Below are 27,278 nucleotides of genomic sequence, written 5' to 3'. Positions count from 1 at the left end.
CGGGCAGCAGGCTTTTTCCAGAAAACATCATCCTCTCTTAGAAATTTGCTTCTCTCCCTTTAGTTTTTCCCCCATTGCCAGGTGGATGGGGTGAGTCCTCACTTTAGAGAATGTGCTTTGGCCCCTTTTGGTATAAAAGGGGACTCAGATGCCGGTTAGCAGTTCTGCTAATTCCTCTGACAGGACAATCGAGTTTCTGGCTTTTGATTTTGATTTTTTTTTAATTCCTCTTGGCTTCTTCATCCGGTCCTGTGGGTGGGAGGGGCAACGAAACCGCGCAGACCCCTAGAGTTTCCATTTGGGATTAGCCTTGTTCCGTGAGGAAGTGCCTCTGAACCAAAGTGGCGGAGCGTTAAAAGGGAGCGGGCAGTGGGGGGGAGAAAAACAAAACCATAAAAACAAAACAGAAAAGAAAAAAACAAACAAAAAAAATCCAACAAACCATAAAAGATTTGGTGGGCACTTTAGGCTTTAATACCAGGCAGACTGAAAAATCACAACAAAGCAGCTGTGAGCAGAACGAGCTCGAGTGCAGCGATGCCAGCGAGAAGGAGAAACAGCAAGACAGGGCGGGGAGGCAACCCAAACAGCCCCCTTACCTGGAAGTCTGTGATTAGCTCCTTCCCCAGGGTCCCAATAGGGGAGTCCCGGGACACGGAGGTCATCGTGGAGAGGAAGCTGGAAGACTCTGTGAGGTGAGGGAGAGGAGACAGATCCTCCAAGCGCTCTTTCAGGCCTTCCCCGACATGGTCCACCTTCTCCAGAAAGGCCTGGAGCTCCTTCCGGAAAGCCTTCATCCTGGCGTTGATGGTGTCCAAGAGTTGGGGTTCGCTCTTGCCTTCCTCCGTCCTCTCCCCCAGGCCATGGCCCGGCGGCTCCTGGGCCCTGCCACCGGCGCCACGCAGCTGGGCGTCGTAGACCAAGATGTCGGTGTCAGTGATGAGGCGCTCCACCACCCTCTCCAGCCGCTCCGCCTCCCGCTTGATGCTCATCAGGGACTCGGTGTCTTCCTTGGCCCTCGCCAGCTCCACGAAGCCCGGGTCGCTTCTCTCCGACGGCCTTCCGCTCCCGAAGCCCGAGGTCTTCTCATAGAGCTCGTCCGAGTCGCTCTCGCCCCCGACGGGCCCTTCCCTCTTGGGCTGCGGCGGGCGGCCCTCCTCCCCGTCGCTCTCCTTCTTGCCTGCATCGCTCTCGGCATCGCTGTCCCGGGGGCTGGGCCCGGGCAGACCCAGGTGGGCGGCCAAGTCGTAACGCTGCACGTTGGACAGCAGCACCCGGTTCTCGTACTGCAGCTTCATCACCTTCCCGCTCAGCTCATTGATCTGCAGGCGGGCCGACTTGAGCTCCTCCTGCAGAGGACCCCCAGCCCCGCCTCTGCAGGCCGGCTCCTCCGGCCAGCTGGGCTCCTGGCCGGGATCGAACTTGAACTTGCTCAGCTCCTGGGTCAGCTGCTGGTTGTGGTCCTCGATCTCGGAGATGGACCTCCGCAGCAGTTCCGCCTCCTCTTCCACAAACTGCAAGTGGCGCCGCAGCTCCGTGGCCGACTCCAGCGAGTCGCCGTACGGCGAGGTAGGGATGCTTGGGATGTGGTCCCGGCTCAGACACTCTCGCTCATACTGACCCCGCAGGTCCTCCATCTCCGCCTTGATGCCCCGGTTCTCCACCTCCAGCTCCACGATCTTCCGGCCCAGGATGTTGGCTTCCTCCTCCACCAGCTTCAGCCGCAGCTTCAGCTCGGCCTCTCGGGAGCTGGGGGGGGCCCCCGGCCTCTCCGGTCGGGAGGGGGCTGTCCACGTCGCCATACAGGGACTTGTACTTCTGGAGTTCCTGCTCCAGTTGGTCTTTCTCCTTCCCTAGCTTGGCCATCTTTTTGCGCATCAGGGCGGCTTCCTCTTTGGCAAACTGCAGCTGGCACTTCAAGTCAGCACTGTCATCCTGCCAGGGAAGAGCAGCCCAAGAGGAGAATTATTGGAAAATACCACATGCTCAGTGTTTTTGATGGTTTCCTGGAACCAGAGAGAAACACACACACACACACACACACACACACACACACACACATATGACACACCCTGCACTGTTAACTTAGACACTGGGAAGGGACCCATCATGCTAGGCATAAGCCTACTCTGAGAACGGACCGGGTGAGTCAATTAAGTGACTCCCCTGTGTCACTGTGGGCCAAGGAGAAAAAAAATCAGCATTCAGAAGAACCGGCAGGACCATAAATGATGACTCCAAAAGAAAACGGGAGGAGGACACACAGCTGAAGCCCATTTCTAGTCTGTAACCTGAGACCCCTCCGGGCTTTCTACCATCTTCCTTTCTTTCCAATTCATTCTTCCACTAGATCACCAGCGGCTTGAGGGCAGGGATCACGTCTGCTGACTCCACTGTACTTTCCCAAGCGCTCATGCTCTGCACATAGCAAGTGTACAATAAATATTATTCACTGAAGAGATGAGTCACCGGCCCTTACGAATGAGAAGCCAAAAGCACTAGCTAAAGACTGGGATGGAGAGAGCCATTTCCTTAGTCAGCTGTTTCTCTTTCCTCCAGAGTAGGATAATGATAATAATAGTAATAATGATGGTATTTGTTGAGCGCTTACTATGTGCCAAGAATTCATTCAGTCATTCATTCAGTTGTATTTATTGAGTGCTTACTGTGGGCAGAACATTGTACTAAGCGCTTGGGAAGTACAAGTCGGCAAGATATAGAGATGGTCCCTACCCAACATCGGGCTCACAGTCTAGAAGGGGGAGACAGACAACAAAACAAAACATGTGGATAGGTGTCAAGTCATCAGAATAAATAGAAATAAAGCTAGATGCACATCATTAACAAAATAAATAGAATAGTAAATATGAACAAGTAAAATAAATAGAGTAATAAAGCACTGTTCTAAGCACTGGGGTAGATACAAGGTAATCAGGTTGTCCCACTTGGGGTTCACAGTTTTCATTCCCATTTTCCAGATGAGGGAACTGAGGCACAGAGAAGTGAATTGGCTTGCCCAAGGTCATGCAGCAGACAAGTAGCAGAGCTGGGATTAGAACCCATGTCCTCTAACTCCTAAACCCGGGCTCTTTCCACTAAGTCATGCTGCTTCTCAATATATTCATTCATTTATTCAATCGTATTTATTGAGCGCTTACTGTGTGCACAGCACTGTACTAAGCACTTGGGAAGTACAAGTTGGCAACATATAGAGACGGTCCCTATCCAACAACGGGCTCACAGTCTAGAAGGGGGAGACAGATAACAAAACAACACATATTAACAAAATAAAATAAATAGAATAGTAAATACGTACAAGTAAAATAGAGTAATAAACCTGTGCAGACATATATACAGGTGCTGTGGGGAGGGGAAGGAGGTAGGGCGGGGGGATGGGGAGGGGGAGGAGGGGGAGAGGAAGGAGGGGGCTCAGTCTGGGAAGGCCTCCTGGAGGAGGTGACCTCTCAGTAGGGCTTTGAAGGGAGAAGAGAGCTAGCTTGGCGGATGTGCGGAGGGAGGGCACTCCAGGCCATGGGGAGGATGTGGGCCGGGGGTCGACGGCGGGACAGGCGAGAACGAGGCACAGTGAGAAGGTTAGCGGCAGAGGAGCGGAGGGTGCGGGCTGGGCTGTAGAAGGAAAGAAGGGAGGTGAGGTAGGAGGGGGTGAGGTGATGGACAGCCTTGAAGCCGAGAGTGAGGAGTTTTTGCCTGATGCGTAGGTTGATTGGTAGCCACTGAAGATTTTTGAGGAGGAGAGTAACATGCCCAGAGTATTTCTGCACAAAGATGATCCGGGCAGCAGCGTGAAGTGTAGACTGAAGTGGGGAGTGGGGTCAAGCACCAGTAATACTGCCTGTTCATTGCGGCGAGACGAACAAAATAGGGACTTAGGAAACCAAACTGTACACTTTGTACAGTTCTGCAGTAGCCACAATGCTCTCAGTTCAGGATGGAAATTATAATTTTTCCAATCCTAGTGTCTTTGCCCTGGGGGAAAAAAACCCAGAAACATACATGGAAGAATCTGTGAGGTGAAAACACCATTTCAAAAATAATCAAAGGCAGCATGTAAAGCGGGGCTCTCAAGAGGAGCACTAGCCCAGGGCAATAAGAGAAGAGAAACGGTGTGGCCTAGTGGAAAAATCACGGGCCTGGGAATTGGAGGTTCTGGGTTCTAATCCCAGTTCCACCATAAGCGCTTAGTACAGTGCTCTGCACACAGTAAGCACTTAATAAATACAATTGAATGAATGAATACATCTGCTATGTGACCTTGGGCAAGCCACTTAACTTCTCTGTGCTTTGGTTACATCATCTGTAAAATGGGGATTAAGACTGTAAACTCCACGTGGGACATGGACTATGTCCAACCCAATTATCTTGTATCTACCCCAGTGCTTAGTACAGTGCCTGGCACATATAAAATGCTTAATACCATTAAAAAAAAGTTATCTGTATTTTAGTTCCAGCCCTTTCACTAGCTTATGTACACATCTTCAAACTCTATTACTTCCCCCGACTTGTAATGTATTTTAATGTCTGTCTCTCCAACTCAATTATAGGCTCCTCGGGGGCAGGGATTTTATCTATCAACTCCATTGTACTCTTTGGTGCTTATTACAGTGCTCTGCACAGAACAGGTGCTCAATAAATTCTACTGATTGATTGATCATAGTCAAGCTACTTAATCTCCCTCTTTGCCTCATTTCCTCTTTGCAATTTTAGCATCTTAATGTCCCTAATGGAGATGTAATGAGCACAAAAAAAGAAGATAATGTCATATGAGAATGAGCTTTGGAAGCAGTGATGTTAAGAAAATTCCAAGCATTTTCTTTGGGATGGTAATTACCTTAAATATCCTACTTCAAACCCTAACCAGCTCAGCTCTTTCAGATTCTTTCCCCATAAACAGTAAGGGGGAACATTGCACTTTTACTTAAAATTCTCCTTCCCTAGTACCCCCGCAGTACATGTGGCAACCTAGCTGCAAATTAACTGAGAAATTAGAAAGTTGATGCTAAACCGTGACCTAAAGAGCAATTTTATGGCCAAATCCTCTTAAGAGAGTGAGTGCTTTCCTTAGGGGTTCTTAGAGGTGTGGAACTTTGGCTATTGTGGAACCAGACATCAAACTAGATTTAACCAAGTCACTTTCTGGCAGGCTGGTAAGTTGATCTCTGGAGCTAAGTCTGTTTCACCAGCTCAATTAGAACATTTTGAAGGTTGACTGCTTTTAGTTTCAGAAAAAATGCTACAATTCAGTCAGCGATGTCAATGATTAGGACACGAAAGCACTGTGCATTCTTCAAAATTTCAGCTGGAAATGTTTGGACCAGAAATGAAATGCTTTGAAGAAATGCTCTAGATTGTAAGCTCCTCTCTAGACTGCAAGCTCCTTCATTCATTCAATCCAACTTATAGAGCGCTTACTGTGTGCAAAGCAGGGAACACATCCCCTGTGGGCAGGTCTACCGACTCTGCTATATTATACTCTCCCAAGTGCTTAGTACAGTGTTCTCCACACAGTAAATGTTCAATAAATACCAATGACTGACTTAAGAGACGGAGCAACAAGTAGGACCCAACTCAATTATACTCTTCTGTGCTTAATACAGTGTTCTGCACAGAACAAGTGTTCAGTAAATACTATTGATTGACTGATCATGGTAGGGCTCATTCTCTGGAAGTATGTTGGGTCTCAGACAGGCCAATGGATCTTTCAGGCAGTTAAGCTTCCACTCGGTACCTCAGAGTAAAAATTAGCTAGCTCCGGATACCCTGAAAATGCAGGTCCACGAACACCTGGGGAGAATCAGGATAAATTTCTTTTTACCTCATGAAGGGAAACCGATCCCAAGTCAAGATATGAGACCCAGGCTCATGTACAGTTCTCCATGCTATTATCTTGTCGTGAGCAGACACCCAGATATTAACACCAGTTGGGATAGGCCATCCTTTGTAACCCAACACTCTGCAAGTGCTTCCTCCCTTATGTATTTTACTCTCCCAAGCACTTAGCAGAGTGTTCTGCACACAGTAAAGCACTCAATGAATACCACTGATTGCAAAACAAAGACAAATTGAGGGAAAGTAAGTCTCCTGTGGGGAAGCATCTGGGTGGGAGCTCAGCAGTAATGAATTTTTGTAACAGCCGAGTTCCTCGGTTCCACTTAGGGAACTGCTGAGGTATGAAAGTATAGGTCTTCATGGGCCCTCAGCCTATGAGCCAAGAACTCCAAGTTTTATTCTGGGAGGAGGAAAGCAACGTGATTTCCAGCATTGGACGACTAGAAATGTCTGTAAAGCCAGGATCCCCTTTCAGAGAAAAATGCATTATCGACAGCGCTGTTGGAAGAAATGGAAGTTTAAAAAGCACACCCAGAATAAGCTCAATGATAAGCATGCTATCTAGCCCGTTAAAAGCATTAGTGTTAATCGTAACACACTGGCGAGAAATTTGGTTCCTTTTTTATGACCACATATTCTTAGAATTTTCTAAAGCGAACAATTCAAGGAATGTTTTCCTATTTTTTCCCTTAAAAACAGAATAAACAAGAAAACAGACTATGTGGACTGTGATGTACATTACCAAAAAAGGACTCGGTTTTGCAGATGAAGTAATGAACTTTAAATGGAGAAAGCATCTTTTTCAAATACAGTTAGGGTAAGTTTCAGTGAAGCCAGACTAAGTGGAAGTGCTTGATTAAATAAATAGTCTGGGAAGCCGGCATGACTGAATGGTTAGAGCAATGGATGAAAAGACAGGGGTGTCCAGTCCTATCATATGTCCTTCTATGTCTTCTCTGGGTGACCATCGTGAACAGGGTCAAACCGCTTCACTATGGCCTCATTTCCCCACCATTCTGGTATCTACAGGTATCTAGATACAGATATACACCCCTCTTCCCATATTCTGGATGTATCCATATTCCCCTGATTTTTGCTGTTGCAAAAAATGAACCTCAGAGCTCCTAAAAACAAAGGGATTTTCAGTGGAACAAACCGAACTGAGAACAAATGTTGGGAGAATTGATGATCACATTCCAAAGGCACTTTCGGTTCCTTTCGAGGTCTGTTCCAAGTCTGAAAGTTACTTTGTGATGGTAAGAAGCTCGTCTCTAGACTGTAAGCTCGTTGTGGGCAGGGAATGTGTCTGTTAATTGTCGTACTCTCCCAAGCATTTAGTACAGTGCTCTGCACACAGTAAGTGCTCAATAAATCAGACTGAATGAAGATCCAGGACCCGTGCACTTGCCCCAACCTGGAACACAGCGGCCTTTAACACTTATTTTGAGTGATTTTTTGATATTTAATTCTAGTTCTTTAGAAGAAAAGACAAATTTGGCATATCTGCCAGGAGAGAATGGCAGGAAAACAGGACATGTGATTTTCTTTGCACTTACAAGTGTGACTAGAAGGAGGTTCCCTAAAGCCTGAATTACACTAATCCCAGCAAGTGGCAACCCCAACCTCTGCAGAAGGCAGCAGATGGTCATTGTGCAGAGTCCTGTCTCAGCTGAGAATCCTCAATTTTCCCAACCCACCCCCAGCCTCCAAGGGAAGGCTAGGCCTTTGGTCATCCCCTGGAAAGAATGCCAGGCTCTGGTTTCAAGCGATCATCAGATACGCTCCAGGAATGTAGTTCGGTGGGCTGTGGAAAGCCAGAGAAGACGCATTTGGAATTCCCAGATGGAAAAATCCTTTCGGCGTGCGGGAAAATGCAGGCAGGACACGGGGGGGCGGGGGGGGGGATACACACACAAGACCACCACCACTACCACCAGCTGGGAAGGGCTTTGCCAAGCAGTCGAGATGGACATTGATAGATTCACTTGCTTGCAAATCTAAAGTCCCATCACCTCCACCGGCCCCATAAGCAGGAATGCTCACATCCTACCTTGCGTCGGGGAACCGGTTTCCTTTGCGTTTTGACTCCTGACCTGCCGTTCCCAAGACGCTCCAATCCACCATTCTGCTGAACAGAAACTCCTTTTGTTCAAACGTACTCATTATCGAGTGCAAGCCCCAGATGGTCCCATTTCGCTTTACCTCACGGCCCTGCAAGTAATGGTGTTTCCACTGGGCCCGCTGAAGTGACAAGTCAGAAACCTGCTGTTCTTGGCCTACTTAACCCGGACAGAGAAATCAGCCTCTAAAAAATGGCACCCGTTAAGTACTTACTATGTGCTGAACACTGTTCTAAGCTCTGGGGTAATTACAAGGTAATTAGGTTGGACACCGTCCCTGTCTCACATTGGGCTCACAGTCTTAATCCCAATTTTACAGATGAGGTAAATGAGGCCCAGAGAAGTGAAATGACTTGCCCACAGCACACATGTGGTGGAGCCAGGATTGGAATCCGGGTCCTCCTGACTCCCAGCCTGTGCTTTATCCACTAAGCCATGCTGCTTCTCTAGAGATCAAACTCTTTCCTGCAATGAGATGATAAGTGGAAATCGAGATCCTGACCAATGAATGTTTAAATGCCTAAAAGAGAAAGTAGGCTAAGTTCCAATTGGTAGATTGCAGTGCCCTCAAATACCGACTCACTGGGAAGAGGGAGTGTGAAAGTTTCTCATTTACTTCAGTCCTGCTGTTCAGGGGGGCTCTGAGCCTCCTGGAAAGAGAAGCAGCATGGCATAATGGCTAGAGCATGGGCCTGGGAATCATTAGGACCTGGTTTCTAATCCCACTCCATTATCTGTCTGCTGTGTGACTTGACTTCTCTGTACCTCAATTACTTTATCTGTAAAATGGGGATTAAGACTTGATGCCCCATATAGAACATGGACTGTGTCCAACTTGATTAACTTGTATCTACCCCAGCATTTAGTTTAGTGCCTGGCACATCGTAAGCACTTAACCAATACCGGAAAAGACAATTAAGTGCTAAAGTTGAGGTGAGGTGAAGGACAGAGGGGTGAGCGATCTCTTCCTTGGATGAGCAGATAGCAACTGTCCAGTGGGGAGTGGCTCAGTGGAAAGAGTACGGGCTTTGGAGTCAGAGATCATGGGTTCAAATCCCGGCTCCACCACTTGTCAGCTGTGTGACTTTGGGCAAGTCACTTAACTTCTCTGGGCCTCAGCTACCTCATCTGTAAAACAGGGATTAAGACTGTGAGCCCCCCGTAGGACAACCTGATCACCTTGTAACCTACCCAGTGCTTAGAACAGTGCTTTGCACATAGTAAGCGCTTAATAAATGCCATTATTATTATTACTATTAGCTACTGCTTCTTCCTGCCCCAGTAACCTCTCTACTCTCCTGAACCCCCAAAACTTCAATTAAAAAAAAAGAGAAAGGAGTCCAGGATTCCAAAATACTGAAAAGCCAAGGGAGATTTCCTTTAAAAGTAGTGGGATCGCAGGAAAAACCCCGATGCTGCCATGTACCTGGATTTCTTCAAGCCTACTCTGTCCTACCCCGGTAAGGGAGCCAAATGGCTACTGTGAACCTCTGACTGAGGACACCTGAAATTTCCCAGGGAGGAAGAGGATGCCTCCGGGTGTCCTCCCACAACCTCACAGTTGCACCCACAACTTGGCCCTCCGCTGGTTGTACTTTCTCCCTTACCTCTCAAGCCTTGTACTTTCCTGTGGGTGATGGGGAGAATCTGGCACATGGTTTATTTTATTATAGAAACAGTGATTTTTTAACTTAACATACTGTTCTCCCCGCATAGAAAAACACACCACGCACTCCTTATGCTTGGACCCAAGCCTAGAGTAGGAGTATTTTTACGTGTGAACTATTTTGAGTGCCTAAACACTTAACACAAAAACTTTGTCACGGATTATAATACTGAAAGTGTCCTTGAGCTGCAATTTAATTAGGCTGCACTGCAAAGTGATTTCTTCTTCTCTCTCCCCATCCCCCTCAAAGAAAAGCATTAAAGCATTAGATTATTATTGTCTTTGGAAAAAAAATAGAAGATATTTTATAAGGACTGGAAAAAAAACGTTGTTTCTAAGTGATGGATCTATTCACACCTGTAAAGGAGATACAGGGCAGGAAGACTCAATGTTAACAGAATTACCATATTTGCTTGAATTTCTTACCTGACTGAGTGTTTTCTTTTCTTTGTGTGTTTCCCTGCTGCCTCTTCTCTTCATGGAACTCTGAAATGGACAAAAGGAACACCCCATTACTAACAACTGACCCAAAACCCAGGTGTTCTGCAGGCATCACTGCCTTCATGAGGCAGTCATAATAGTTTTACTTCTTCACATAACTGAGTCATTTTATAGCCATTATTGAATAATGCTTGTTATCATTAAAATGCTCCAACACCAACCAAGTGCTAAAGATAAGGACATAAAACATGAGAAGCTTATGGCAAAGCAAAACTTCCAAAGGCACAGTTCCACAGAAATGTCCACAGATATTGTTGATATCTCGCCCTTTCTAATTTTCCAATCACCAAGCCCCATTTGGTCTCAAAACCAAATCTACCTTCTTTTAATGCACACATCAATGTCCTTACCACTGCCTTCTCCCCTGAACTCAATTCCTTCGCTCCCCTGACTCTTCGCCGATCTCGTACCACTAACTCACAGCCCTGGATCACTTCCACAGCACACCTCGTTCGCTCTTATGCATGAACTGTGGAGCACTGCTGGTGGAAATCTAGACACCAGGCTGACTTGTCCATCTCAAATTCATTCTCACCTGTTTTAATTCAGCATCCTCATCCGTCCAGCAACAACCGGTCACCATCCTCATCGACTCCCATGTCCACTGACTGAGTCAGCTGTTTCAGACTTTTAACTCGAGCTTCAACCATCCCTCCGCCTTCCCCATCTCTTGTCCCAGTGGCCTTGATGCCTATTTTATTGCTTAAAAATGAAACCATTAGGGTTGATCTCCCCAAAATCTCCCCTGCTCCTCTCCAGTCCCACCATCCTCCTGTCCCCTCTTCAGCTCCCACATCCTTCCCAGCAGTACCGCAAGAGGAGGTAACCCAAGGTAACCCACCTCCTCTTAAAAACTACTCCCTCCACCTCGCCTCTGATGCCATCCCTCTGCACCTTATTAAAACACTTGTCCCCTCCCCTCTTCCATCCCCAAAAGCTGTATTCGACCACTTATTTTCCTTTACCTCCTTCCTCACTGTTTTCGAACATGGCCCCGTATCCTCTATCCTAACAAAACCCTTTCCCTGAACCCACACACTCTTCAGTTGTCGTCTCTTCTCCTTCCTACATTTCCTTCCCAAACTCCTTGAGTGAGTTGTTCACATTGATTCCCTCCATTTTCTCTCCTCTAATTATTTAAACTCCCTGAAATCTGGCTTTTGCCCCCTCCATTCCTTTGAAACTTCCCTCCCTATGGTCTTTAAATGACCTTCTTGCCAAATACAGTGTCATCTTCTACTCCTCAATCTCTCATCTTCTCAGCTGCATTTGACACTGTCACCCACCCACTTCTCCTAACCTTGTCTTCACTGAAACTGTCCTGTCCTATTTCTCCTCCTCTCTTTGGGTGCTCCCTTCTCAGTCTCTTTTGCCAGCTCCTACTCCTACTACAATCCTACTACAACCCAACCTGCACACTTGACTCCTCTAACACCAACCTACTTGCTGTACCCCAATCTCGTCCATCTGGCCATCGACCCCTTGCTGACGTTCTCCCACAGACCTGGAACTCCTACCCTCTTCATATCTGCAGTCCACCATTCTCCCCACCTTCAAAACCCTTCTAAAATTGTATCTCCTCCAACAGGTTTTTCTTGACTAATAGCCCTTTATTTTCCCTATCTGCCCTCCCCTCCGCGTCAACTATTAATTTGACTGTGAACCCCTTAAGCACTTTGATACTCACCCCAGCCCCGCAAGACTCATGTAAATATTCTGATTACTACTTCCCCTATCCCTGCCCTGTCTTTCCATGTAGACTATAAGCTCCTTGTGGGCAGGAAGTTCATCTTTGATGGTATTGACACCCATCTACTTGTTTTACTTTGTTGTCTGTCTCCCCCTTCTAGAATGTGAGTCTGTTGTTGGGTAGGGATTGTCTCTATCTGTTGCTGAATTACACTTTCCAAGTGCTTGGTACAGTGCTCTGCACACAGTAAGCACTCAATAAATACAATTTAATGAATGAATTGTTTTACTGTACTTTCCCAAACACTTAGTACAGTGTTCTGCACACAGTAAACACTCAATAAATCAATAAATTGATGGTATTCATTGAATGTTTACTCTGTGCAGAGTACTGTAGTAATACAAAATAGTTGGTAGACACGTTCCCTACCTCACACAATCAATCAATCATATTTATTGAGCTCTTACTGTGTGCAGAGCACTGTACTAAGTGCTTGGGAGAGTACAATATAATAGAGTTGGCAGACATGCTCCCCGCCCACAACAAGTTTACAGTCTAGAGGGGGAGATGGACGTTAATATGAATAAATGAATTATGGACATGTACATAAAATGTACCAACTGTGGCCTGGGGTGTGCGGGACACGGCAGACTGTACAAGAGAGACCCGATCCAGGTCCAAGAAGAGAAACAATAATTAATAATTAATGGTGGTACTTGTTAAGCACTTAGTATGTACCATGCACTGGGGTAGATACAAATTAACAAGGTTGGACACGGTCCCTATCCCACATAGGTCTCATAGTCTTAATCCCCATTTTTAGCCATGCTGCTTCTCGAAATCTGACAGACATAATAATAATGATGGCATTTGTTAAGCGCTTACTATGTGCCAAGCACTATTCTAAGCACTGGGAGGGATACAAGATAATCAGGTTGTCCCACGTGGGGCTCACAGTCTTAATCCCCATTTTACAGATGAGGGAACTGAGGCACAGAGAAGTTAAGTGACTTGCCCAAAGTCACACAGCTGACAAGCAGCGGAGCCAGGATTAGAACCCATGACCTCTGATTCCCAAGCCCGGGCTCTTTCCACTGAGCCTTGTTGCTTCTCTGTGATAAGACATGATAGACATGATAGCCAGAGTGTAAGTGGAAGCACAGCTTTGGCAAGGTGCTCTCAGTATCCAGTTGTTCTACATTACAATGAGAAGCAGCATGGCCTAATGGATAGAGCACAGGTCTGAGAGTCAGAAGGACCTGGGTTCTAGCCCGGGCTCCGCCACTTGTCTGCTGTGTGACCTTGGGCAAGTCACCTCACTTCTCTGGGCCTCAGTTCCCTCACCTGTAAAATGGGGATGAAGACAGTGACCCCATTGTGCGACACAGACTCTGTCCAACCTGAGTACCTTGTATCTACTCCAGAGTTTAGAGCAGCACCTGACACAGAGTAAGTGCTTAACAAATACCATAAAAAAGGCCCTTTCCAGCTACTAAATAAAATGAAATGAACTACGGTTGGATGGTTAGAAGGAGAATGTTTAAAGTCTTTGTGTCAGTTCAGGACATCCTTTCCATGGAGCTAGCACTCCTTTCAGGCAATTTCACAAAGACTCTGACAAGCTTTTAATTGAGGAAGACACCTGTGGATGACAACGCTGCACTTAAAATTCTGTTTGGTAGTGAAATGTGGCAAATAATTGCAGAGCCGAGTGTTTAAAATCATCAGCTGGTTTACTGGGACAGAGTTTTGATGAACAGGGCAAGTGATTTTCATGATTTTAAAAGAAAATCTTTACCTCTGAAGAAATTTGCCTTTTTATAATGCTATTCTACAAATCCAATTCATAAAATTATTCTTGGGGAGTTCTTGGGGTGCACTCTGGCTTAGTGGAAAGAGCACAGGCCTGGGAGACAGAGGACTTGGGCTCTAATCCCAACTCGACCACTTGACTGCTATGTGACTTTGGACAAGTCACTTAATTTCTCTATGCTTCCGATACCTCATTTGTAAAATGAGGATTAAGACTGAGTCCCATGTCCGGCATGGAGTGTGTCCAATCTGATTATCTCGTATCAGTAAGTGCTCAATAAATACAACTGATTGATTGATCTACCCCAGTGCTTAGTATGGTGACTGGCACACAGTAAGCACTTGACAAATACCATTTACAAAAAAACCCAGATTCAGTCCCTGGTATTCTCATTTGAATTGTGTGGAACTCAGGAAATGGGGGTATGGGTAATTCGTGGCTTAGTGGCAAGAGTACAGAAACGCTCTGGGCATGTTACTCCTCTCCTCAAAAATCTCCAGTGGCTGCCTGTCAACCTATGAATCAAGCAAAAACTCCTCACTCTCAGCTTCAAAGTTCTCCATCACCTCACCCCCTCCTACCTCACCTCCCTTCTCTCCTTCTACAGGCCAGCCTGCACCCTCCGCTCCTCTTCCGCTAACCTCCTCACTGTACCTCGTTCTCACCTGTCCCACCGTTGAGCCCCGGCCCACGTCCTTCCCCTGGCCTGGAATGCCTTCCCTCCACACATCCACCAAGCTAGCTCTCTTCCTCCCTTCAAAGCCCTATTGAGAGCTCACCTCCTCCAGGAGGCCTTCCCAGACTGAGCCCCCCTTTTCTCTCCTCCTCCCCATCCCCCTGCCCTACCTCCTTCCCCTCCCCACAGCACTTGTATATATTTGTACAGATTTATCACTCTATTTTACTTGTACATATATACCATTCTATTTATTTTGTTAATGATGTGCATATGGCTTTAATTCTATTTGTTCTGATGATTTTGACACCTGTCTACATGTTTTGTTTTGTTGTCTGTCTCCCCCTTCTAGACTGTGAGCCCGTTGTTGGGTAGGGACCATCTCTATATGTTGCCGACTTGTACTTCCCAAGCACTTAGTACAGTGCTCTGCACACAGTAAGCACTCAATAAATGCAATTAAATGAATGAATGAATGAAAGAGCCCGGGCTTGGGAGTCAGAGGACGTGGGTTCTAATCCCGGCTCTGCCACTTGTCTGCTGTGTGACCTTGGGCAAGACTTCACTTCCCTGGGTCTCAGTTTCCCTCATCTATGAAAGCCCCACATGGGACAACCTGATTAGCTTGGATCTACCCCAGCACTTAGAACAGTGCTTGGCTCATAGTAAATGCTTAACAAATATCATTATTATTATTATTATTATTCAATCTGTGTAAAGGGGATCAAAGATTTCAGAAGTAAGATTTTTTCAGAAGTCACCACATTTCCCTAAAAGTTCCTCTACAAGAAACAAGTGAGTTCTGCTATCAGATCAGTGTATTTCAAAGTAAACAAAACTTAACCTGATGTAGGCATGTGTTATTTTCTTGTTCACACTCCTACACGTTTTCTTTTTTGCTCCTGCCTTTTGAAGTGAAAACTGTTGCCAAGATCTTCTCTTCTATCCACCTGTTTCCTCTTTGTTTTGCATAGTAGCGTAGCCAGAAAAAAAAAGAATTGTAGTAATACTCCCCAAAATTGTGCCTAGAAGGGTAATGTAAGTACACATATCTCCTCTTTTTTATGGAAGGGTGGGAAAAGTCAGATAGTGTTTTTTATTTTTTTATGTTAATTTGTATTTTTAGAGCCAATATGGAATGGGCTGACGGTGTATTGATAGTGGAGTTTAAAGTGCTAAGGGGGGATTTTTTTGCTTTAGTTGGAACCCAAAATGAAAACTATTGTCTTGCTTTGTAATTCCATTGGACACAGACTGATATTCCAACTTTGTCAGTTCTCCACATTGATGCTGTCTCCTCTTCTACAATAGGCAGAGGGCAAAAGAGCTAGATGCTGACCATCTGGATTATTCTATTGTCTACCTCCCTTTCCAGTTTTCTACACTGATGTTGTCTCCTCTTCAGAGGCAGAGGGCAAATGAGGTGGCTGAGCTACACCACCTCCCAAAGTAGATAATTTACCAAAGATTGCCAAGAGAAGTCTGTGTACATTTGAGGACCCCTAATGGATTTCTAGTGACATACTGATAGGATCTGAGTCTATTCCCATTTGATGTTTTTTAAATCTAGAACTCAGAAGTTCTGTTTTTTTATGGTATTTGTTAAGCACTTAATATTCGCCAGATACTGTACTAAGTTCTCGGGAGGATATGAGATAATCGGGTTGGACACAGTCCCTGTCCCACCTAGGGCTCACAGTCTCCGTCCCCATTTTACAGAGGATGTAACTGAGGCACAGAGAAGTAAAGTGACTTGTCCAAGGTCACACAGAAGACAAGTGGTAGAGCTGGGATTATAGCCCAGGTCCTGTGACTCCCAAGCTCTGTTCCATTAATCATCCATGTACCTGGTCTAAGACATCAGGAGTGCTATTGGTTATCATTCCAAATGAAAACCATCCATTTATTTATGTTAAACAAACCATCAGAAAGTGCCAGTTTGGATTCTTTAAATTATTTCCTTCCTTGACACCCTTATGAATGAAGTTTGGATTAGGGAGAGGGGGAAAGATGAGGGTTTTTTTCCCTCTAAAGGCTCTAATTCCATTTCCCCTTATCATTCATATATCAATGCTGCCTTCGCTGCTGCTGCTGCTGGACCTCTATGGGCTAAATGTAAGCAAAGACAATGACTTGATAATTCAGTCTGGTTGTCACCCAGAATATCCTGTGGGGGAAAAGGCAGCAGGCTGCTACCTGTCTGTGCAATTCTGAAAATCCTGGGTGTGGGGAAGAGAACCCCCAAGTCCTGAAAGCAGAGGTAGTGGACCTTCACCTCACTGTCAGTTCTGGCTGAACTGACCACTTGAGATGGATGGTGCAATGCTGGGCTGGGGACACTTGCCTAGCAATACAATCAAACCCACTTAAAAAAAACCTGGAATTTGTTGAGCACTTACTATGTGTCAGGTACTGTACAAAACACGGGGGCAGTAAGGTAAATTGGGTGAGAAACAGTGCCTGTCCCATGTAGGGCTCACAGTCTTCATTCCCATTTTACAGATGAGGTAATGGAGACACAGAGAATTGAAATGACTTGTCCAAGTTCACACAGCAGACAATAGAACGCAGGTCCTCTAACTCTCGGGCTCATGCTCTTTCCACTAGGCAACATTGCTTCATGCTTCACTGCACTCCCACTTCACTCACTGGGCAAAAATGGGATTCTTTTGAGAAAACACATCCACCCTCTATCCATACCACTCAGATAAGCTTAAAGGCAAAGGGGTATTCCAAAATCACTTGTTGTGTCTATGAGCTTGAAAACCCAGATGGCATAAAGACACTTTTATTTGCTAATGAATCAGGCTTGTTTCCTTTTTATGTTCTTTCCCCACAAAAGCAAAACAGCATGAATTTGAAATTCCCGTCTGGCTGCTGCTCTCCCCTCTGCCAGCCTAACAGGCAAATCTACCTGATATTGAGGCAGGGGCTAGAAAATGTGCCATTATAGCCAATTGCTCTTGTACGGGGTGGCTTGTCTCAATTGCAAGAGTCCAAACCCGGTTTCTGCTTTGCAGCTGATTCTGGCTCAGGGAACAATTCCATTCAAAATCAACTGTTCAGGGTGAAGAGTTGCCTAGATTATCTCCTCCTCTAGACTGAAAGCTCCTTGTGGGCAGGGAACAGGTCTAACAACTCTGTTGTATCATACTCTCCCAAGCGCTTAGTACGGTGCTCTGCACACAGTAAATGCTCAATAAATACCAGTGATCGATGGCTTGATTGAGCTCTAGGTATAGCCTTGGCCAAGCATTGCACTACTGTCACACCCTGAACCCCGACCCAAAACTTATCAAAACAGGGGTGCCACAGGAGTATTCAAACCTAGATTTGTATTTCTCTCAGCCCAACTCTGCCCCATGGGCCAATTAATAAATCGATGGTATTTATCGAAACCTTACTATGTTCACAGCACAGTACAAACACTTGGGAGAGTACAATACAGCACACAGGCATGGTCCCTGCCCTCAAGGAGCTTACAACCTAGCACCAAACAGGGTTCCTCCAGAGATGAGGCCAGAAATCCCTAGAGAGATTGAGTTAATACAGATTTTGCTTTCCTCTAGACCGTCAGCTCCCTGTGGGCAGGGAACATGTTTACAACTCTGTTGTACTGTACTCTCCCAAGTGCTTAGTACAGTGTTCAATAAATATGATTGATTGATTTTGAAAAGGCCCACTTTGGGCCAGCGGGTCAAGGCCGATATAATCCCAGAAGTCCAAATTTAAGGCTGCAAACATCTGGAGGCTCACCCATGAAACTGATGATGGCATTTGTTACACCCTCACTATGTGCCAGGCACTGTACTAAATGCTGGGGTGGACACAAGCAAATCGAGTTTGACACAGTCCCCGTCCCATGTGGGGCTCACAGTCTCAATCCCCACTTTACAGATGAGGTAACTGCAGCACAGAGAAGTGAAGTGACTTGCCCAAGGTCACACAACAGACACGTGGTGGAGCCGGGACTAGAACCCATGACCTTCTGACTCCCAAGCTCATGCTCTATATGCTCTACTATATCACGCTGCTTCTCCAGAGGAGGGCTTGGTGGATGGGTGAACGATGGCAGCCTGGGCTAGTGGTTTTCAATTAGGGCAGGATGTTAACCCGAAGTGGACAATTTCCTCAAAGGCAGCTGGGAAAACTGGGATTTCTTTAAACTAGTGGCTTGCGTATGCACTAGAGCTTGGAGATGGATTGCCTTTAGTCCTTGATCCCAGCCAGCGTTAAGAGGAGGATTTAGAATGACAATAATATGTATGTGAGAGAATGAACAAGAAAAGCAGTGTGCCATTTCTCAGAAAGCAGCTATTATAATGAAATATTAACCTATTCATCATTCGCTTAGTTTTTCAAATGACAAGACAACTCCCTCTCCTGGACTCCATTCCTTAGATTTGCCCGACTGGTTCTTCTTTTTCTTCTTAATATTATTATCATTATTATTATGACGGTATGTGTTAAGCACTTACTGTGTGCCAAGCACTGCTCTAAGCACTGGGGTAAGACACAAGCTAATCAGGTTCAACGCTGTTCCTGCCCCACATAGGACTCACAGTCTAAGAAGGAGAAATAGGATTTAACTCCCATTTTACAATTGAGGAAACTGAGGCATAGAGAAGTTAAGTAGCTTGCCCAAGGCCACACAGCAAGCACACTGGCAGAGTCAGGGTTAGAATCTGGGTCTTTTGACTCCCAGGCTTAAGCTCTTTCCACTGGGCCATACTGATTCTTGTGATTCCTTCAAAGGCACTGCTTCTTCTTCCCCAAGCTCGGTCATATCTCATTGATAGTGATAACCCCGACTCTTCTCTGCCCGACAACTTGTCAGCAATTTTGCGTCCTCCAGTAGTTTCACCTTTCATCTGCCCAATCTATTGCTCACCCCATGATCCAGCCAGAAACCCTAGTCTGTCGCTAACTCAGGATCAACATGACACAGATAGAGTCCTTGTCTTTCCCTGACCCAACTAGCCCTCTTGTTACAGTGGGGAAACCAGCTTCTAGCATAATCCCCAAATGAAAGACATCTTCAATTCTTTCCTCCTCTTCACCTTTTGCATTTAGTTCCATATTTATTTATTACTATTTATGGATATAAATGTCCGTGTCCCCCTCTACAGTGTAAGCTCATTGTGGACAGGGAAAGTGTCTACCAACACTGTTGTATTGTGCTCTCCCAAGCGCTCAGTACTGTACTCCATCCATATTAAGCACTCAATACCATTGATTGATTAATCAATTTAAAAATGAATAACCCCATAGCGCTACCTCCACCATACTGAACATACTCCCTCTATTTTTCTTTTTTTTAACTTGGCCTCACCGCAATCCCTCCTGCCCCATCCTTGCTATATGTGAGTCCTTTATTAATAATAATAATAATAATAATAATGTTGGTATTTGTTAAGTGCTTACTATGTGCCAAGCACTGTTCTAAGCACTGGGGCAGATACAAGGTAATCAGATTGTCCCACGTGGGGCTCACAGTCTTAATCCCCATTTCACAGATGAGGGAACTGAGGCACAGAGAAGTTAAGTGACTTGCCCAAAGTCACACAGCTGACATGTGAGGGAGCCGTGATTAGAAAAATAATAATAATAATAATAATAATGACATTTATTAAGCACTTACTATGTGCAAAGCACTGTTCTAAGCACTGGGGAGGTTACAAGGTGATCAGGTTGTCCCAAGGGGCTCACAGTCTTAATTCCCATTTTACAGATGAGGTAACTGAGGCATAGCGAAGTTAAGTGACTTGCCCAGAGTCACACAGCTGACATGTGAGGGAGCTGGGATTTGAACCCATGACCTCTGACTCCCAAGCCCATGCTCTTACCACTAAGCCACACTGCTTCTCTTTACAACCTGCGCTGCCCAGAGTCTCGATAATAATCATCATAATAAAAATTGCCATTACTGTGGACACTGCTATGTTGGGTAATAATAACAATAAATACGTTATTGTTGTTATTATTATTATCATTGTATTTGTTAAGAGCTTACTCTGTGTCAAGCACTGTTGCAAGCGCTGGGGTAGATATGTGATAATCAGGTTGGACGGAATCCCTGCTCCACAGGAAGCTTACAGCCTAAGGATGGGACAGTGCATGGTCCTGGGAGCCAAAAGGACCTGGGTTCTAATTCCAGCTCCGCTACATGTCTGCTCTGTGACCTTGGGCAAATCACTTCATTTCTCTGGGCCTCAGTTACCTCATCTGTAAAATGGGGATTAAGACTGTGAGCCCCATGTGAGACAGCGACTGGGTCCAACCTGATTAACTGTATCTGCCCCAGCATTTAGAACAGTGCTTGGCACATAGCAAGTGCTTAAAAAGGACTATTATTGTTATTCTCATAGGATGGGACAGAATGAGGAGTCAGGGAAGGCTAGGGAGGAGATGGCAGCCAAGTAGTCCTGTCCCTCCTCTTTACTTTCAACAATGGCACACAAATGTGGGGGCCAAATGCCTAATTTTCAATACCATTTGATGAGGCAGCTCTATGAGACATGTCCCAAAGCTCTTCCTTCCAAAGACCTACCTCTCACCGCCTTCTAAAAGAACCTCTTGCTAGTGGCACGTAAAGCAGAGCTGGCACAGGGAGAGGTCTCGTGCCATTATCGTTTCACAGCACAGCTACATCCAGATCAACAAGACTGTCGAAAACGTTCCACAAATGCCGCAGCCTGAAGCACAATGAAATTTCATATACTTTCCTGAACATTTGTATTTGCTACCTTTTATGGTCAGGAAATTAACGCTAGCTGGGATTTTGCTGAGATCCTCAATGTGTCCCTCTGTAAAATACACATCAGGGCTGGTGCTGAGATCCTCAATGTGTCCCTCTGTAAAATACACATCAGGGCTCGTGCTGTTTATAAACACTTTGAAGGCGGCTTTTAAACACTGACCAAAACTTTTGATAAATTTTCTTCAAAATATTTCCCATGCTTTTAAGTAAACCACATTTTGCTGAGATGCATAGGTGACAGCCAACATTTTGCATTGGCAGCTGGGGCTCAGTTTGGTTGGAATTGTTAAGCGCTTACTATTGAAGCAGTGTAGCCTACTTGATAGAGCACGGGCCTGAGAGTCAGAAGGACCTGGGTTCTAATCCTGGCTCTGCCACTTGTCTGCTATGTGACCTTGGGCAAGAAACTTCACTTCTCTGTGCTTCAGATACCTCATCTGTAAAATGGAGATTAAGACTGTGAGCCTCATGTGGTACATGAGAAGCAGCATGTTGTTTTTTTAAATGGCATTTATTAAGCACTTACTATGTGCAAAGCACTGTTCTAAGCACTGGGGAGGTTACAAGGTAATCAGGTTGTCCCATGGGGGGCTCACAGTCTTAATTCCCATTTTACAGATGAGGTAACTGAGGCCCAGAGAAGTTAAGTGACTTGCCCAAAGTCACACAGCTGACAATTGGCAGAGCTGGGATTTGAACCGGTGACCTGACTCCAAAGCCCGTGCCCTTTGCACTGAGCCACACTACTTCTCAAAGTGGTTTAGTCGGTAGTGGTTTAGTGGGTACAGCATGGGCCTGGGGGTCAGAAGGTCATGGGTTCTAATTCCAGCTCTGCCACTTGTCTGTTGTGTGACCTTGGGCAAGGCACTTCACTTCTCTGGGCCTCCGTTACCTCATCTGGAAAATGGGGATTGAAACTGTGAACCCCACGTGGGACAAGGACTGTGTTCAACTCGATTTGCTTGCATCCACTCCAGGGCTTAGTACAGCACCTGACACATAGTAACTGCTTAACGCATAGCATTTTATTATTATTACTATTACATGTCTCACATGATTATCTTGTCTCTACCCCAGTGCTTAGTACAGTGCCTGGCACATAGTAGGCACTTAACAAATACCATTAAAAAAAAATCAGTGTGCTACCTTGTCTTTCTGTGTGACTAAAACTGTGAAAAGCAAGTTGGAAAGTCTGGCAATGAAAGTCAATATAGGAGAGGAAAAGAGATATAGAATCTTATCAAGGTCTTCTGAAACAGCAAATTGAGATGTAACTACACTGGGTGTCTGGTATCTAAGGTGTTGTTGCTTCAGTCTAAACAACTCCTCTCCCAAATGGGCAAGGTGCCCTGAGACTGCAACTCTCTGAAAAGGCTTCTCAATGGTAAATCTATCTTTTATCATTACAGTATGTTGCACTTTGAACGCCCTAATATCCCTACCCTATACTTTCCGCAAGCAATCTGACAATGTAACAGTTACAGTAAGTACCTACTCTGAATTATCTAATGAAAACCACACCAAAAAGTCAACCTCATTTTCTCTTCTGTTGGAAAGCAGTAGAGAAACAACCTAACACTTCTCCCTTTCCTTTTTAGGATGATTACTAGAGGACCATCTGCTCCAGTGTCGATGTGTGTAAGACACATGTAGTCGCACGCCAAGCATGCCAAAATTAAAGAAAGGGGGCGAAAGAGAAATCACAAAACACTGAAGTTTTCCAAGAAGACTAAAGTAGAAGAAGCTTAACTCTCCAATTTTGATCATGCCCCAGAATGGTAGTAGCAGCACCCTTATGTATGCCAGAGAAGAGGTGGAAAGAAATGACACTAAACTCCTGGGTGGCCAATGCAGGTTTACCTAACATCTGTGTATGAAAGACCCGAGACGAGGGAGAGCTCCGGAATATTGCCAAATGGAGTCGGCTCTTGAGAAAAGCTTGTAACTTCAGATGATATGTCTTAACAAATATTTAAAATTCCTCATAAACACACAGGAGACGTGCATAGGAGGTGACAGCCTAAGGCACATGGAAGTTTCTTGGGCTTTTATTTTCCAAGCACTCAGATAGCCAAAGCCACCAGACACAAAGCCAGCTAACTACCCATGAGGAGAGTCAAAGCCTCAGGTCTCCCCTACTCTGGTCTCCGTTTGGATGATTAACCAGTTGCTCATCAACAACTCTCTGTTTACACATTGCATCCTGCCCCTGGGCCTTCTAAAATGGTCTGTTAGCAGTAGGGAAATGGGAGAGCAATGATTCAGCATGTCTATACTAACAGCTGCTCCTATACAGTCCTGGAGTCAAAGTCTCCTACTGTATTTTTAACACGATATCAACACAGAAATAGAAACGGATTCTGCTATCTTCGGTCTCTGCACAGCTGAATGTTACCGACTTGTCGATCCTTGAAATAAATGAAATTTCCTAGGCAGGTGATCTCACAGTGTTGGAGAATAATCAAACATTGTACCGACTCCATCTTTGGCTAAGGGACCGATCCGTTCCCATCGGGGCTGTGTGATGGGCTGTTGCTTTGTGACTTCAACAGCCCCTCTCTCCTTGGTTCAGGGTTGGGTGCACACTCTGCCCATGAAATCCAGGCTCTTCCACCATCAGACTTGAGCCCCATGCAGTGCTGCAGTAAGGCACGTGGAACTGTCCCCGGGGGGCACTGGATTTTTCTCCTCTCCAACTGCTGGACCTTTCTCTAGCCATTTTCCTTCTCTCCCATCCTTTCTCCCTCCTTCCTCTCATTTATTTCTCCTTCACTTCCTACCCATGACTCTCCCTCCCACATACAGTCCTCTTTCTCGCACTGCTCTGCAGGCCTGCCAGTTGCATGCTTAGGCACAGTTTAGCCGGGTTGGTGATCACCACCTTTTTCCACTGTCATCCCTCCAACCATCTTTATACCTATACACTTACTATTCATTCATTCATTCATTCAGTTCACTGCCCTTGTTTTTATCATTTGGACCTATGCTTTTACTCTTTTACCTATTGTAAGCTTAGTGATTCATGTCTCCATTAGACTGTAAGCTCCTTAAAGACAGGGACTGTGTCTTTTGCTTCCACTGGATGTAGCCAAGTGCCTAGTATAGTGCTCTTCCCACCATCAGAACTCAATAAATGCTGTTGAAGATGATCCATCAATCAATTGTATTTATTGAGTGCTTACTGTGTGCAGAGCACTGTACTAAGCGCTTGGGAAGTACAAGATGGCAACATATAGAGACAGTCCCTACCCAACAGTGGGCTCACAGTCTAAAAGATCCTAACATGCTTGCTGATCCCATGCTGACCTTTTTTTTTATGGTATTTGTTAAGCGCATACTATGAGGATACAAGTTAATCTGGTTGGACACAGTCCCTTGTCCCACATAGGGTTCACGGTCTTAATCCCCACTTTACAGATGAGGTGATTGAGGCACAGAAAAGTTAGGTGACCTGCCTAAGATCACACTGTAGACAAATGGCAGAGTCAGGATTAGAACCCAGGTCCTTCTTCCGACTCTCAGGCCCTTGCTCTATCCAGCCAGTAGGCCACACTGCTTCATGATCTGCTTCTGCTTTGTCTCCTCCACCTCCAAAATGAGCACTAAATATGACATGTTCTATTTTTCCATTATGCTGGCAGCTCCAGAGGCCATTAGTACACACCACTGCCCTGAGCAGGTTTAGATCTGAAATCCTGTACTGGAGCTTTCCTCTCTCCTCCCCACACCAAAAGCAAAGGCTCCTATTGCATGTCCCCATGTGTAGGGGGATATCTCCCTACCTAAGAATTGCAAAGACAGCCTTAGCCCTGGAACCCTTTCTTCAAGCTGACTAAACATTTAAGCTTCACTGAGTGTTTGACTGAAATTCTGTTAACTACAACCTAGAGAAGTAGTGTTGCCTAGTGGAAAGAGTATGGACCTGGGGATCACAGGGCCTGGGTTTTGATCCCAGCTCCACTACCTGCCTACTGTGTGACTTTGGGCAAATCACTTAACTTTTCTGTGCCTCAGTTTCCTCATCTGTAATATGGAGACCTGTTTTCTCTCCTACCTAGGCTGTGAGCCCCACATGGAAAAGGGCCTGGGAGTAACTTGAATATCTGTATCAACCCCAGGACTTAGTACAGTGCTTGGTACATAGTAAGCACTTTAAAATATCACAATTATTTTATTAATAATGATGGTGTTTGTTAAGTGCTTACTATGTGCTGAGCCCTGCTCTAAGCGCTGGTATTGATACAAGTTATCAGATTGTCCCACGAGGGGCTCACATTCTTAAAACCCATTTTACTGATGAGGTAACTAAGGCACAGAGTAATTAAATAACTTGCCTAAATGCAGCTGACAAGTGGCCGAATTGGGATTAGAACCCGCATCCTCTAACTCCCAAGCCCGGGTTCTTTCCATTAAGCCATGCTGCTTTCTTACTCTCTGTACCTGTTTACTTACCTGTAAAATAGGGATGGAATTCCCTGTTCTCCCTCCAACTTAGACTCTGAGCTCCACGTGGAAAAGGGACTGCTTGGTACATAATAAACACTTAAAAAATACTATTATTACTATTTATGAACTTTGAAAGCTAAAATCATCCATCCAGTATCCCATCTATCACTTGAAAGCTTCAGACTAAAAGGTGTTCCTCCTCCATAGGCTCCCTCTGTCCCTAAAGTTCCTTTCCACTTGCATGTTGATCATTTTTCTCCAAGGAAGGAAAATGTCTAGAATTGCAGGACGGTAATAGAGTCTGGAGCTTAGGAGTTTCCTCTGCTTATGTACACTCAAACCAAGAACATATTTGGAATTCAGCTTGTTTGCACAATAGGAATTTAATATATAAGGAGTCTGGAAGAATGAAGGCCCTTAGTTCTCTGCCAAGAAATATGACCCATAAATGTTGGGTCCTTGGTGTATATGTATAAATAGCTCCAGGGTCTGGGGATCTCCTGGGTCCTACCAAACCCCAACAGCACAGGTGTGCCTCTGAGGGTGAGGGAGCCTGAGAAGCAGTGTGGCCTAATGGAAAGAAAGAGGGCCTGGGAGACAGAGGAGCTGGGTTCTAATCCCAGCTCCACCAATTACTATGCCAATTGGTTGCTGTGTGACCTTGGGCAAGTCACTTAACATCTCTGTGCCTCAGTTTTCTCCACTGTATAATGGGGATTCGATATCCTTTCTCCCTCGTACTTAAGACTCTGAGCTCCATGTGGGACAGGGACTGTGTCCGACCTAATTAACTTCATTCAGTTGTATCTATTGAGTGCTTACTGTGTGCAAAGCACTGTGCTAAGTGCTTTGTACCTACTCCAGCATATAGAACAGTGACTGACACAAAGTAAGCATTTAACAGGTACCATAAAACACCAAAGAAGGACAATAGATGGGTCCCCACTGCTCCCTGCAGCGAGCAACAACGAGGAGTTTGTGACAGTGAGGGGTTCTCGGATCCTGGCAGTGTGATCAGAAATCAATTATTACACCAATTGTACTCAGTGAGGACCTACTGTGGGCTGAGCACTGTGCAAAGTCCTTTGGAGAGGACCACTGAGGCCAAAGACATCATGATGATAATAATTGTGGCAGTCAGTCAGTCAATCATATTTATTTAGCACTAACTGTGTACAGAGTACTATATTAAGCACTTCAGAGAAGCAGCATGGCTCAGTGGAAAGAGCATGGTCTTTGGAGTCAGAGGTCATGGGTTCAAATCCCAGCTCCGCCAATTGTCAGCTGTGTGACTTTGGGCAAGTCACTTAACTTATTTGGGCCTCAGTTACCTCATCTGTAAAATGGGGATTAAGACTGTGAGCCCCCCGTGGGACACCCTGATCACCTTGTAACCTCCCCAGTGCTTAGAACTGTGCTTTGCACATAGTAAGTGCTTAATAAATGCCATTATTATTATTATTATTATTGAGAAAGTACAATATAACAGTATCCTTCACTGCCCACAACGAGCTTACAGTCTAGAAGGGGAGTTGTTAAGCACTCACTATGTGCCGAACACTGTACTAAGTGTGGGGGTAATTGCAAGATATTCAAATCAGACATAGTCCCTGTTCCCAGGGGTCAAACAGTCAAAATCAAAGGGAGCGTGAGTACTGAAGCCCCACTTTACAGATCAGGAACCTGTGGCAGAGAGAAAATAAGGGACTGTCCCAAGGTCAAACATCAGGCAAGTGATTAAAACCCAGGTCCTGTGACT

The 27,278-nt window shown here is 45.4% G+C and overlaps 1 protein-coding gene across 1 annotated transcript in view; it reads right to left on the bottom strand.

Moving 5' to 3' along the window:
- MTCL1 (microtubule crosslinking factor 1) overlaps positions 1–27,278 on the bottom strand; it is a 187,134-nt gene that overhangs the window by 82,496 nt on the left and 77,360 nt on the right. The window contains 3 exon segments of the mRNA XM_038746495.1: positions 600–1,757; positions 1,759–1,935; positions 10,060–10,119. Coding sequence (XP_038602423.1) covers positions 600–1,757; positions 1,759–1,935; positions 10,060–10,119 — 1,395 coding nt within the window.

This window comes from Tachyglossus aculeatus, chromosome 5 (genome assembly GCF_015852505.1).
Source record: "Tachyglossus aculeatus isolate mTacAcu1 chromosome 5, mTacAcu1.pri, whole genome shotgun sequence".
In the NCBI taxonomy this organism is placed as follows: Eukaryota; Metazoa; Chordata; class Mammalia; order Monotremata; family Tachyglossidae; genus Tachyglossus; species Tachyglossus aculeatus.
Note: the sequence above shows the minus strand (reverse complement) of the source record. Positions and strands in the feature narration are given on the sequence as shown.